This window comes from Colobus angolensis, unplaced genomic scaffold (assembly GCF_000951035.1).
Source record: "Colobus angolensis palliatus isolate OR3802 unplaced genomic scaffold, Cang.pa_1.0 Scaffold61, whole genome shotgun sequence".
NCBI lineage: Eukaryota > Metazoa > Chordata > Mammalia > Primates > Cercopithecidae > Colobus > Colobus angolensis.
Window position 1 is genome coordinate 1,220,368 of NW_012119710.1, and position 15,625 is coordinate 1,235,992.

At 39.5% G+C, this 15,625-nt stretch overlaps 1 protein-coding gene across 1 annotated transcript in view; it reads left to right on the forward strand.

Annotated features, from left to right (window-relative positions):
- The window catches only part of EXT2 (exostosin glycosyltransferase 2), a 158,493-nt gene that overhangs the window by 76,352 nt on the left and 66,516 nt on the right, over nt 1-15,625 (forward strand). Inside the window, 1 exon segment of the mRNA XM_011963272.1 lies at nt 9,768-9,836. Within this exon segment, the coding sequence (XP_011818662.1) occupies nt 9,768-9,836 (69 nt within the window).

The following is a 15,625-nucleotide window of genomic DNA, read 5'->3' on the forward strand; positions in this document are numbered from 1 at the left end:
TTGACAGCTTTATTTTATGTCAATGGTCTGTTTTCTCTTATTTTTTGTTTCTGGAAAACTTTGAAAGATGGGCATTCTGTATAGAAAAACAGAAGAGACCAACTTAAATATCATGTTCAGAAATGAGCACACATTTTCTTCTGTCAGGCCCTTAGTGTGGGAGGCTGACTCAGTCTACTCAGTAATTGGGGGTGGGTTTCAGCTGATTCATGGCTGGAGTGACCATCAGTGTGCCACAGACTTCCAGTGCTCCCAGGACATGATGGCCGCTACCTTACACTTAGAGTGAGGCCCAGCCTCCTGGAGTGCTTCTCAGAGTTCCTGCCTGGCCTTCTGCTCTCAGTAAACCCAACCTGCCACCTTTCTTCTCACTCCTGTTCCTCCCTTGGTATAGACTGCTGGTGCTTGAACTTGATGCTAGGCTCATGGTGGGGGCAGTGGGATTTTCCCTTCCCCTAATCCAGCCTTGGTCTTAGGCCATTTTCCTGGAGCCTTGGGAGTGAATCTTTCTCAGTGTTCCTGTTCTTTCCTCTGGTGGCAGCCTAACCTGCCCTTCCTCTTGGAGGGTCTTGGACTGGAAAGTTTCCTGCCCTTCCCTGAGTGGTAGTGAACCTCTGCCTTGTGTCAGTGCAGGGTCCTGACCTGAGCCAGTGCTCCCGCTTGTCTTTCTGGGGCAGATGGCTTTTGCTTCTACACCTCCTGGTGAGGCAGTATACCTTTGCCTGTGATTAGTGGTGGGAGGGTATCCTGTTCCTCCCACAGCAGTAGACTTTTTGCATGGCTTCTGGTGGAGTTGGGGGAGTTTTTTGCCCTCCTTTGGGAGCAGAGGGCTTTTGCTTCGCCCTTTCTGGCAGTAGTGGTTTACTGGGGGCTGGAAGGATTCCTACTTCTAGAAATGGTGGATCCTGGGCCTGGTAAGGTTTCCTTCTGTCCTCCAACCCTTGAGACTTTTGTTTTGGATGACAAAAACTACAATAAGTGGGCAGAGTTTTATCCAAATCTTCCTCAGAAACATCCAGCAGAAGAGAACTTGAGAGTGAATGTGGATCACCTTGTGTCTAGAGCTTCTAAACTGTCCTGATGGCCCATGCTCAGTTTTGAGAATTTGTTAAAATTGTAGCTGTTTTCTGTGGCTGCTTTTATGAAGTCCACCTCCTCCTCCTGTGCTCTTCCAGAGCTGAAATAATTTGTGTGTCCCAGCTCTCCTTGGAGAGGCTTGCCGTCTTTGAAATGTAGTTCCCTTGACTGCCTTATAAACACAGCTCTCCTATAGGCCTAAGGAAAGCTATGATGTTTGTAGGTTATGATGTTTGTAGGCTTTTCCTCATTATTATAGTAGATTCCATGTTCTCTTTTGACTTTCTCCATCCTAAGCAGAAGCGGATCCTTTATATTATGACCAACCAGTGAGTGGGGAGAGGGGAAATGGAGCAGTATTTAAGCAAGTACCAATCCATAGTTACTGTCATTGCCAGATGTTTGGATGGCATTAGCACTTGGAAATTGGGACAGAAGCATAGCTAGCTGGTTTTGTTTTGTGGGTTCCATTAGAAAAATCCTTTAATATACCAAAATTAAGCCTATTGACCTACATCCCATTCAGGAGGTTCTGATTAAAAGGGCAATCCAAAGTTGACTGGTTCATTAGAGCCAGCCATCACTGGATGCAGATACTCTTGGGCTAGGTAGGGTTTTTATATAATCTTTGTGCTATTGGACAGACCTCCTGACCACTTTGAGGCAGCAAACTTAGATGACACAGTTTTAAAAGTTGTTTATCTCTCTCGTAGTCTATGCAAGCATAACATAAAGGACATTCTTAGTCCTATTTCTGCCTTGCTGTTACAACCGGGAACAGATTTTCCTCCTTTTCCCTCAGATCCACTCCCCTAATCTTTCACTTTTTAAAATTTGGTATACAAGATGTGATGCCATTATTAAATGATTGTTTTCCCCTTAAGCCTCATGGATTGACACCTTGATGATCTGGAAAAGTTTTGTAGGATGCAAGTGGTGCCTGTCCTACCTTGTGCCTATGGTGGACTGTTGTGAGATGGATTTGTTCTTTCAACAATGTTTAACTGCCTGCCCTTTAACAGGCGCTGTGTTAGGTGCTAGGAGTTCAGTGGTTAGCAAAACCAGACATATTCACACTCATGGAATTTCTGGAAAAGGACTGTCTTCTTTCTCAGAAACCTCATGATTGATCTAGAAGGGACATGTTATTGATTACTGTACTTTTCTATATGAAATGCTATCATACTCCCGCTTGATGTATTTTTTTTTTATTTCCAACTCCATTCTCTGGGGGTTGGATTTCTTCACTGTCTTCAGGAACTGAGATGAATGGAGTTGTAACACTGAGATCCTATTCTCTTTCCTCTTCCCCTTCACCCATTCCCCATTCTCACCCCAAAACAGTGCTGCCAACTGTTGAATATATTCTTCTTCTTTTTTTTTTTTTTTTTTTATGAGACAGAGTCTTGCTCTGTCGCCCAGGCTAGAGTGCAGTGGCACGATCTCGGCTCACTGCAAACCCTGCCTCCCGGGTTCAAGCGATTCTCATACCTCAGCCTCTCGAGTAGCTGGGATTACAGGCTCCTGCTACTGCACCCAGCTAATTTTTGTATTTTTTACTAGAGATGGGGTTTCACCATCTTGGCCAGGCTGGTCTCAAACTCCTGACCTCATGATCCACCCGCCTCGGCCTCCCAAAATGTTGGGATTACAGGCATGAGCCACTGTGCCCGGCCCTGTTGAATATATTCTAATGTAAGTGACAAAGACCCTAAGGGGACAGGACGGATGTAAGTGTTGGAGAGAGAGCTAACATTTCCCAACTGCCTATTCTGCACTAGCACTGAGGTACTTCGTAAACCTCATCTCATTGAATCTTCATGGGATAGGGGGTGTGATCTCCATCTTACAGAGTCAAAAAACAGAGGTTAAGTAACTTCAAATTGCTCAAGATGCTCTATAACTGTTGTTCTTTCCCCTATGCCACACTGGCTTCCCTTCAACAATTACTGCTAATCCTATTGCCTTTGCATTACTGAAAATTAAGAAATGAATCACATTTAACTGATGTGTCAACTGAAATAGCAATTTCAATTTGGAGTTCCATTTTGCCCATGATAGTTTTAAGCTGGCCCAGTCCCTGCCCTAGAGGAGCTTTATAATTCTCATGTTTGAAAGTATCATAGGAATTATGTAGTTCTTATGCTGTGAAATCTGCATGTTTTATAAACAAAATCACAGTGGAATCTGCTTAACCAAGAAAGTTTAAATGCTTTGTTCAAGGTTATATTGGTATGGCCTATTTGTTCACCTGTAACTTAACTCTTCAGCTGTGTACCTTCCAGAGTTTAGAGTGACTGGGGAATTTGCATAGCTGCTGAAGATTCCATCATTCACACTTTTAAGATAAATATAAATGTGGACCATGTTTTAGGGGAGAAAAAGCCGTAATAAGCACTTATTTGCATTTGCTCTCTGGATGAGAATAGTGGTGCTTTCGTACATTGCCAACATAGCTGAAAACTCCTTCCTCTCTGTGGATAAGCAGGCTATACTGATTCCTGGAGGGAATATAAATTATAATACCTTCTGAACATTTCAAGGTATTACAGAGGTCCTGCAGAAACAATTAAGCCTGAGAAGTTCACTTATCCCCAGGCTGAGACACTTGAGCTATAATTACTGGCAAAACTTGCTTCCTTTCTGAGTGAATTGCAATTTGGTGGACAGGGTGAGATGATTTGAGACATCTTAAATTAGAAGTTCAGTTGTGCATTTGTGCCTTTGGCTGGTGTCCTGGGTGGATTTCTTACCAATCGTTGTTTTCTATAAATCCCAAAAGCTGCTGTCTCCACTGTGATTATATGTGAGCATAAAGCTTTGGAATGCTTAAGTTGGAATGTGGTTTAATTTGAATATGACTTAAAAGAACATATGATGATAGACCCATTTGGGTAGAAAAGGAGATAAATATTCAGGATATATGTGTGTTTATGTTTGGCCTGATGCTTTGTAAATTTTTACACCTTTCAGTTTCTTGAAAAAGGACCATTTTCTAAAACTTGCTGTGTGCCGGTACTCTTAATGCTCTAGAACGGAGTAGAAAAAGGTCTGAATTTAGAGTTAGGAATCATGGATTTGAATCGTGATTCTGCTCCTTAATATCTTTGTATCTTAGTTTCCTCACTTATAAAATGAAACTGTCCCAAATAAGTGACAAACTGGTTGTGAAGAGCAGATGAAATCATGAATATAAAAGTGCTCTGCAGCAGGTGAAACACTAACATTTGCAAGGATGCTGATTTTTAAAATGCCAATATCTATTTCCAAGGACCTCACAGTCTAGCTGGAGAGAAAAAAGTGATTCTCTGAAACGACAGAAAAACAATTATAGCACAGTATATAACAACTAACATGTATGGCAAAAGCTGTAAGGGCTAAGGGATTTCATAAAGGGGCAATTGGTGGTAATAGAAGTGATCAGTAAAGGTTTCATAGGGAAGATGGGTTCTTTCAGGTCTCATAAAATGTAAATATTTTGGCTGGATGCTAGGAGAGAAAGCAGTAACATGAATTTAAGCAGGATTGAGATTGTAGTGAATCGGGCATATCTAAGAAGCAGTAGCAGGGAGGCAGCCAGCTGTGTGCCCAGATGACCAACTATCGGACAACTTGAGAAAGTCAGATACCCTTGAAAGCTAAATCTGTATTTCAGCTTTTCTTTGAGTAGGAGACATTCTCATTGTGCATGCTTTGCCTTCTTCTTATTAGTCAGTGGAGATGATAGTAGTTACATAACTCAAGTTACCCTAGGCTTTTAACTAATGGATAGAACACTTGCCCCAGAAACAGAAGCAAAGTAAGCACATCTAGACTAGAAAGTATCTTTTTCCTTTATCCTTTTGGGTTATCCTTACAATTTCCCCATGTTAAATTTTCACATGTTCACTCCCTTGCATAAATCCTAATAGCCTCTGGTTTTGAGTGGAATCAGATCTGAATGAAGCTGGAGAGATCATATAGACTAGCCTTCTGCTTTTGTTAGGAACTGAGTTTAACCTCTACTCAGATAAGGAACTGCCTTCTTTCCAAAGACTGTGTTGGACCAGGAAAGAGTAGCTGATACTGGAGCAACCCTCCTGCCAAAAGAAGAAAAAATTATAAAAGTTTATTTAAAACAACTGTTTACAGGCATTGTAGAGCAACTAACATAGTATTTGAGGGAATACCATTCCTGAGAGGAAGAAAGCACTTGGAATTGAGCTACATAGTCACTCTGGCATTTTCCCTGAAGGTACTTGCCAATTAATTCTCTATCCAAGAGTGTGGGGTCCCAGCAGAAAGCAGCAGTCCTACAGGGCTTAGAGGTTGGAGTTAGGGGCTATTAAAGTATTTGGGATCTGAAACACAAAATCCCAGGAGAAAGAAAACCACAAGGAAGAAAGTGAAAAATGTGCTTGTAATCTTCCCTTGGGGTATTTGCCAACTCCTAAGGTATACATCATCAGAGCAAGGCTCCAAGAATCCTTGTAAAAAGCAGCGGTTGGGAATGTTGTGAGCAATGCAGATATTTCAGCAGCCATATACAGTGCTGGTGAGAGGTTGGTATTCAAGGCCTGCCAAGGTAGAGGGGCCCTGGCAAATACAGATACCCCAGGCTTTAATTGGAGGCCTCAGAAGGACCACACTTTAAGCATAAGGGAAAGCTGAAATAAGCTAGCCCTGACACAACTTAAAACTGACCTCTGACAGGATTAAAGTGGCCTGACTGTACTCTTACACCTGCCAGAAGAATATGTTACACTCTTAGGAGGAAGATAATCTGAATCATCCAGAACCTCTACAGGTTTTAAACAGAATGTCTGCCATCCAATAAAAAATTAAGAAGCATGCTAAAATTAAGACCGAATGACCAAAATGAAGAGAAAAACGACAGTAGAAAGATATCCACAGGCGATTCAGATATTGGAGTTTATTAGTCAAGAACTGACTATGTTTAAGAAAGTAGAAAAAAAGAAGGATACTTTCAACAAAGACATGAAATCTACTTTTGACAAGATCAAATGGAAATTCTGGAACTGAAAAAATAGAGGAATGAAATTAAGAATTTAATACATTATTTAATAGCAGTTTAAACACCAAAGAAAAAGGGATAGAAGATTATTGAACCAGAAGAAAAGTTAGTAGAAAACACCCAGATTGAAGCACAGAGAGAAAACATACTGAAAAGAGAATAAGAGATACATGAGATATATTGAAAACATTGTGAAATATATTTCACATATATGTACATTTGGAGTCTCAGAAGAGGAGAGTGCAACAGAAGTAATATTTAAGAAATATTGGTGAAACCCCATCTCTACTCAAAATACAAAAAATTAGCTGGGTGTGGTGGCGGGTGCCTGTAGTCCCAGCTACTAGGGAGGGTGAGGCAGGAGAATGGCGTGAACCCAGGAGGCAGAGGTTGCAGTCAGTGAGCCGAGATCATGCCACTGCACTCCAGCCTGGGCGACAGAGTGAGACTCTGTCTCCAAAAAAAAGAAATATTGGCTGAGAGTTTTCTAAAATCAGTGGAAAGCATCAAACCACAAATTGAAGAAGCACTACAGCCCTCAGTGGAATAAATACAAAGGGCCACATCTAGGCATGTCATAGTTGAATTACTGTAAGCCAAAGACAGAGAAAGCTTAAATGCAGTCAGAAATAAAAAGCATATTGTCTTCAAAGGTGTACCAGTAAGATTGACAGCTGGTTTATCAATGAAAAATTGGATGAAACCAGAATACAATAGAAGTATACCTTGAATGTTCTGAAAGAAAATAATTGCTAACCTAGAATTCTCTACCTATCAAAGTATCCTTCAAAAATTGTTTGGGTAAAAAGAAGCTTTCAAACAAATAAAAAGAGAGAGTCATCCACTAATGCTGCAATGAAATAAATAAATTCTTCAATTAGCAGGAAGATGATATGTGATGGAAGCTCAGATATGCATCAAGAAAAGAAAGGGTAAATATATGGTGAAAATTTACTTTAAAAAATAATGATGTCCCCAGGCACTGTGGCTCTTGCTTGTAATCCTAGCACTTTGGGAGGCCAAGGCAGGTGGATCACGAGATCAGGAGTTTGAGATCAGTCTGACCAACATGGTGAAACCCCATCTCTACTAAAAATACAAAAATTAGCCGGGTATGGTGGTGTATGCCTGTAATCCCAGCTACTCAGGAGGCTGAGGTGGGAGAATCGCTTGAACCTGGGAGGTGGAGGTTGCAGTGAGTCGAGACTGTGCCACTGTACTCCAGCCTGGGTGACAGAGCAAGACTCTGTCTCAAAAATAAATAAATAAATAAAATAAAAAACATGTCTTGTGGGATTTAAAATGTGTAGATGAAAAATATTTGACAATAATAGCACAGCAGGTAGGAGAGGGCTGATAAGTTATAAAATTGTTAGTTTGAGATGTAATATAATAAAGCAATGATGCTTACTGTAGTTGCTAGGAAAGCTACTCAATAACAAAAGACTAAATAACTAGCAACCTAACAAAGAAGAAAAATGTGGAATAATAATAAAAATTTTTTTATCAATTCTAAAGGTGAGAAAAAACTAAAATAACAAGAGATAAATAGAAAACAAATAGAATGATCATACATTTAAACTCAGCCATATCAGTAGTGTAAATTAAATATAAATGGACTATATTTGTAATTAGGAACCAAATATTTTTAGATGAGATAATATATTAAAACCCAGTAACAGATTGATTATCCCTTATCCAAAATGCTTGGGAGCAGAAGTATTTCAGATTTCAGATTCTTTTTTTAGATTTTAGGGAATCTGAAATGCTCCAATGAGCATTTCCTTTGAGCATCATGTCAGCACTCAAAAAGTTTTGGATTTTGGAGCATTTTAGATTTGAGTTTTTTGGATTTAGGATGCTCAACCTTTATATGCTTTTTGCAACAGACAAGCTTGGGACAAGCTTTGAGGGTAAAAATTTGAAATATATATTTATAAACCTGAAATACTTACATATATGTGTATATAAATATACACACACACCCTACGCAATCCATAGCCACACATGCAGGCAGACAAAAATCAATAAGGATATAGAATATTTAAACAAAATTATACCCATCAGTTGCAGAATATATATATTTTTAAGTGTACATACATTATTTATAAAAATAAACAATGTGCTGGGCCATAAATCAAGTTTGAATAAATTGTAAAGTATTGAAATCACGTCTGTTCTCTGACCACAGCACAAAGTACAATCAAAGTAGAAATCAGTAACAGAAAGATAAATAGAAAAAATAAAAATATTTAGAAATTAAACAATATTCAAAGGAAATTAGAACTTTTTTGTCTAAATGGTAATGAAAGTGATATGTAAATGTGCAGGGAGCACTTAAATAGGACTTAGCGGGAAATTTATAACTTTAAATGCATATATTAGAAATGAAGAAAGGTTGAAGTCAATGATCTAAACTTTAATTTAAGGAAGTTAAAAGCAAGATTAATTAAATTCCTCCAAAATAGGAGGAAATAATAAAATAAGAACAAAAACTAGCAAAATAAAAAAAAAGTATGATGTGGAAAATCAACAAAATCAAAAGTCGATTTTTTAAAAAAGATTAACAAAATTGATAAAGCTCTACTAAGACTGATCAAGCATAAAGAGAAAACACAACAGTATCAGGAATGAAAAGAGATGTACCAGAATAGATTCTGCAGGTGTTAAATGGATGTGAATGTACAGCTTTATTTCAATAAATTTAACAATTTAGATGGAATGAACATATCCCTTGAAAAACACTACTTATGAAACTGACATACACACAGAAAAACATGCATAATCCTATGGCTATGAAAGAAAATTAATCCATAATTTAAAACGTTCACAGACACACACACACAGACCAATCCCCCTACCCACCCACACCCTTGCCCCGATGGCTTCTGTGAGGAATTCCTCTAAAACCTTTCAGGGAAGAAATAATGCCAACCTCACATAGAAGTTCTCAAAGAACAGAAAAAGAGAGAATAGTTTCTACCTCATTTTATAAGGCCAGCATAACCTTGATACCATAACCTGACTTAGATATTGCAAGTGTTGAGCAAAACAAGTCAGACACAAAAGAGTAAATACTGTTTGATTCCATTAATATGAAATTCAAGAGCAGACACCACAATCGTAATCAGCATAATGGTTACTCTTAGAGGGGTGAGATACTGACTGGGAAATAGCATGAGGGAATCTTTTGGAATGCTGGAATGTTCTATATCTGGATACTAATTATAAGAGTATGTACATATGTATAAATCCATTGAGCTGTACACAAGATTTGTGCACTTTACTGTGTGTATGTTATATAAGACAAAATATTATAAACTCTGCTATAACACATGAATAGTCTCATCATTACATAATTTATCTTCTATCTTAATTGAATCCAATGTGCATTTCACTTGCTAACATTTTATTTTGACTGTATTTGATAAATGCAAACTTCTGATAGTAACTGGCTTGAACAGCAGGGAGCATTTGCCCTAGGTACCCCCACCCCTACAACTTCGAGAATAAAGGAATTAGCTAAACCCAGAGTTGACTGTGATAGAGCATCTAGTTTTCCCACTCTGTCTCACTTGCTTGCTCACTTAAAACAGCATTGTTTTCTTTATAGGCCCGGTGGTTCTGGGAAGCGTACTTCCAGTCAATTAAAGCCATTGCCCTGGCCACCCTGCAGATTATCAATGACCGGATCTATCCATATGCTGCCATCTCCTATGAAGAATGGAATGACCCTCCTGCTGTGGTAAGTGAATTCCAGTGCTAGCCACGTGAGGCATGGTCCAGCTGTCAGGGTGGGTGGAAGGAAAATGTACTACAATTGTAAAGGTTATTTAAATTATAGCTTTCTAAGGTGAGAGTGTGCTTTTTATACTTGGGGGCTGATAAGGGCAACGTAATTTTGCAACACCGATAACAGTAAAAAATACGGAAGCAGCAGCTTCCAGTGTGTTTTAAATGTGCTTAGAAAGACCGTCTGTTTATTTTCTTGCAGAGATAAGTAAGGAGGCATAGGTCTTGTTGGAAATCAAAGACATTCTGGTGACTTTTGCAATTGTAATGCTTAGAGCTTTTGAAAAAGTTCTGTAAGCAACTTAATAATAATAGCTTGTATTTTGAGTGCTTACTCTCTGCCAGGGACTGTGCTTAGTGCTTTACATGTATTACTTCAATCAATATTTCCAACACACTGTGAGGAAAATCATAAGCAGAAGTGATCTAGAGGCATTACGGATTGCTATAGTCATTTGCTCACAATTGTGGCAGAGGCCTCTAGCTATTTCCAGCAAAGAGATGGAGCGGTCAGAAACTGTTCTTGGGCTTTCTTCCTTGTGTGAAGGAATCACAAGGCACATGTGTCATTGTGGAGACTGTGGCAGTGGCTTCTAGACACACCTTCTTTCTCACTGAAAATGCCTGAAGTTCTGGAGCTGGAAATTACTACTTCGTAGCTGCTCGGAAGTGGACTTGGCTGTCCATCTCACAGACTTCAAGGCGTTCCTGTAAGAGAACTAGACTCTTCTCCATTCTTTGTTCTAATCGTCTCTCTCTTTCTGACCAGCCCTCCTTGTCTCCCGATTCTACCTTTTATTTCCCTTTTTTTTTTTTAATTATTATTATACTTTAAGTTCTAGGGTACATGTACACAACATGCAGGTTTGTTACATATGTATACATGTGCCATGTTAGTGTGCTGCACCGGTTAACTCGTCATTTACATTGGGTATATCTCCTAATGCTATCCCTCCCACTCCCTGCTCTCCACAACAGGCCCCGTGTGTGGTGTTCCCCACCCTGTGTCCAGGTGTTCTCATTGTTCAACTCCGACCTGTGAGTGAGAACATGCGGTGTTTGGTTTTCTGTTCTTGCGATAATTTGCTCAGAATGATGGTTTCCAGCTTCATCCATGTCTCTACAAAGGACATGAACTCATCTTTTTTTATGGCTGCATAGTATTCCATGGTGTATATGTGCCACATTTTCTTAATCCAGTCTATCATTGATGGACATTATTGCTATCGTTGATTCTACCTTTTCTTTCTTTCTTTCTTTATTTTTTTTTTGAGACTGAGTTTCACTCTTGTTGTCCAGGCTTGAGTGCAGTGGCACGATCTCAGCTCACTGCAACCTCTGCCTCCTGGGTTCAAGTGATTCGCCTGCCCCAGCCTCCCTAGTAGCTGAGATTACAGGCGCCCGCCACCACACCCAGCTGATTTTTTATTTTTAGTAGAGACGGGGTTGGCCAGGCTGGTCTCGAACTCCTGACTTCAGGTGATCCACCTGCCTTGGCCTTCCAAAGTGCTGAGATTACAGGCATGAACCATTGTGCCAGGCCCCAATTCTACCTTTTCTAAATAGTGTTGTATATGGCCACCTGGTTAATCTTCATATAGGACCATCCTTTTCTCTTTCCTTTCCTGCTTCCCTTCTTCCTACTTTCATCCAGCCTTTTTGAAATGGTTACTGGGTTTTAGGTACTCAGGTGCTGAGAATACAGAAAAAAGAAAACAGTTCCTGCCCTCAAAGAAGCTCTCCAGTAATTTGGGAAGCTAGCAAGTAATGCCGTGAACATAGAGGTCCTGGAGTGGAGTGGTGTACTGAGTGCTGTGGCTGCACAGGGGACAGGCATCTCTTCTTGCTGGGACACTTCCTGAAGAGGGAGTGCCTGAGAGGAAGTCAGTATGTGCATATGGTAAAAACAACAGCAAACATCTTTATGTTTTGCTTGAGGTGAAGTTTCCTTCTATCTCCTCCTTGACTCCGTTACCAAAGGCAACATCTCAGAATGTTACCATTCATATTTAAGCATAATTTTGTAGTTTTGAAACATATATGGGATTATACTATACTTATTTTTCTGCCTTTTTTTTATTTCAGTGCTAGATTGTAGACTTATTTTTGTTTTATTCTATATAGGTCTACTTCAGTTTTTTAGGATGGCTGTATTAGTATTCAATTGTTTGGGTATATCGTATGTAACAGATCCATTACTGACAGGTATTTAGACTGCTTTCTTTTTTTTTTTTTTTCCTTCTTTCTAACAGTAATACAAGGGCATACTTTCGTATGTTTACACATAAATATGTGAATATATCTACAGAATTAATTCCAGCTAAAAAACTGCTTAAAGAAAATACACATTGGCTGGGCACGGTGGCTCACGCTTATAATCCCAGCATTTTGGGAGGCCAAGGCGGGTGGATCACACGGTCAGGAGATCGAGACCATCCTGGCTGACACAGTGAAACCCCGTCTCTACTAAAAATGCAAAAAATTAGCCGGGCGTGGCGGCGGGCGCCTGTAGTCCCAGCTACTTGGGAGGCTGAGGCAGGAGAATGGCGTGAACCCGGGAGGCAGAGCTTGCAGTGAGCTGAGATCGTGCCACTGCACTCCAGCCTGGGCGACTGAGCGAGACTCTGTCTCAAAAAAAAAAAAAAAAAAAGAAAATACATATTTTAAATGTTGATAGATATTAACAAATTTCTCTTTCAAAAGACTATATTAATGTATAGTTTCACAAATAACATTTGGGTGTTCTAGTTCTCCATGCCTTCGGTGATGCTGGGTACTTGAATTTTTGCTCATCTCATAAGTGAGAAATGGTCTTCATGTGTATTTTTCAAAGCAAAGATTGATAGCTTTGTTGAGTTTTCTCAGATAATTCTGTTTGTATTTTTGTTGTTATTACATTGTACTTTTAGATTGTTTTAGACATTTATTTGTTCAGTAGTTATTTACTGAATGCCTGCCTTGTTCCAGGCAGGGTGTGTGGTACTTTGAATGAACAAGGCAGAGGAGGAGCCGTGCCTTTGGGAAACTTACATTACAATGGATCTTTCTATCTAGAAGAAAGATTTGTCTTTCTGGTAGAATTTATATGGGGTGTGTGTGTGTGTGTGTGTGTGTGTGTGTGTATTTGTATGTATATATATCTCCTTTACAAGTCTTGGTAAATATTTCTTAGATTTAAAATTTTTTCTTATGCTCTAATGAAAGAATACTTTCTGACCTTATAGTTCTCAACTGGTTACCATTTGTATACAGACACATTTTGACTTTTGTATATTAATTTTGCAACTATTTGTTACTGAATCTATAGTTGTTTACTTTTTTTAGTTGATTCTCTTATATTTTTTAGATATACAATTATATATACAAATGCTAATTTTGCTTCATTTTTTCCAGTATTTGAAACTTTTATTTTTTCTTTTATCTAATTGCATTGGCTAGTACTTCCAGAACAATGTTAAATGGTGATTTGAATGTTAAAAGAAAAGGGTAGGTATTATCTAGTCAGAGAAAGGAAGAAAGTTAGATTCCATCCAGAAGGAACAACAAATTCAAAGATACGGAGGGACAGGGGAGCTTGGTAGTTTAAGGAACGTCAGAGAGTTCAGTTTGGCAACAGTGAAGGAGGCTTGGGAGGAAGAGGCAGAGGATGAAGTCTGGAGAGGGTCCAGATCACAAAACACTGTGTATCTTACATAAGGCATTGGAGTGTTATCTGTGAGAAACAAATAACCACTGAAGCCTTTTAAACAAGGGAGTAATGTGATAAGATTGCATTTTGGGTCAGTCTCATCTTAGTGTGGAGGATGGATGATGCATGGCAGTGGGAACAGACTGGAGGCAGTAGACTGTTTGAGAAATCCAGATGAAAATTAATAGAGGACACATTTGAGTGGTGTCTGGAAAAAATGGACTATTCTAACTGTAAGTGAGGGAGAAGTTCAGAAGACTGAGGTATACTGTATAGTTTATCCAGATAGGGAATTTGGTTGCGTGAGGAGTCATGGGAGAGGATGGTATTGGCGTCCAAACTCAGTCTAAGGGCAGGGCCCTCCACAATCTACCTTTCTTTCTTTTTTTCTTTTCTTTCTTTCTTTCTTTCTTTTTTTTTTCCTGTTCTGTTTCAGAGAATTCTAGATTTCTGGCAACACAACTCAATCCTTCCTCTGTGTGCCCCTGTTTTTCCTCCTCTGTGCCTTTGTGGCTGCTAGCCTTTTCCTTGGCACATCTTTCTTCCCCATCATCTGCAGATTTATACAGGCTTCAGTGGCTGGCTGGTAAACTCCTTTCTCCAGGAGGTTTTCCCAACCCCTTCAGTAGGAAGTAACTCTTAGAGCATGGTATCTGTGTTTCTTTTCCATGACTTAACATGTGTAGAAGTAGAATTTCCCGTAAAGTTTTTTTTTTTTTTTTTTTTGAGACGGAGTCTCGCTCTGTCGCCCAGGCTGGAGTGCAGTGGCCGGATCTCAGCTCACTGCAAGTTCCGCCTCCCGGGTTCACGCCATTCTCCTGCCTCAGCCTCCCGAGTAGCTGGGACTACAGGCGCCCACCACCTCGCCCGGCTAGTTTTTTTGTATTTTTTTTAGTAGAGATGGGGTTTCACCATGTTAGCCAGGATGGTCTCGATCTCCTGACCTCGTGATCCACCCGTCTCGGCCTCCCAAAGTGCTGGGATTACAGGCTTGAGCCACCACGCCCGGCCTCCCGTAAAGTTTTAAGCACCTTAAGGTCATTTCTGACCTTGGTGTTTCTTGTAATACCTAGGACAAGTTAATTCAGACAGGAAGATCTTGATATATGAAGGAAAGAAAGAGGGATGGAGAGAGGGAGAAAGGGACGGAGGGAGGAAGATTGGCATCCTAGGACTTGAGCCATCTAAGACACATCCTGGTGGGAAGGTGGGGAAAGTGGTAGATTGTTTCTCATCTGTATAGTGGTTGTAATGAGAGTAACCCAATGACTTATCTAAGATCATGTAATGGCAAGTTGTGTGAACAACTGAGAACCCAGGTCTTCTACCTGCAGATTATCTTGAATTGCCATGGAATTATAGGGGAGTCCTTGAGCCTCCTCTGGGCTAAAACGTTACTACTGTTCCAAGCAAATGGTACAAGCTTGAGGTGAAAAATATTTCATCTGTTCCTCTGCAGGAGAATTCATACCGGTGCAGGAGAATTCATAAAGAATTCTCTCTGGTCATGACCCAGACAGAAAGTGCAGAAATAGTGGGACTTTATCCTATACTTTTATCTAAAGCTCTAAGAGATGTTTAATAAAAATAAAGAGTTGGACTTTAGTTCTTTTTTAAAAGAATATAGATAGGCTAGGAAAAATAGAATATGAAATTTTACAGTTTTGAAATAGATATATTTTAATTCAGGACAGAATGGTCAAAGTGCTAAACTCTTAACAATTTGAGAAATAAGCATAAAAAGCATAAATCAAGGTATATAACTGGGAAATATATTCTCTATATATTTTTAACTCTTTCTTAAATAATCCTTTTTAGGATACTTTGATATTTATCACATTTCTAGCTCAGGTGACGAGAGCCCTGATTTAAAGCAGTGGGTTATACATTTCTGCATCTTCAGTGAAAACAACTGATGGGAGGCCTGAATAGCGATGGTTTATTTATAGTTAACTTCTCCCATTCCTCAGAAATATTTAACCTACTCTAGATGAGATTACTATGAGCCCTGCAGGGGAGTCTCTTCTCTAGATTCCATCAAATTTATGGTGTCT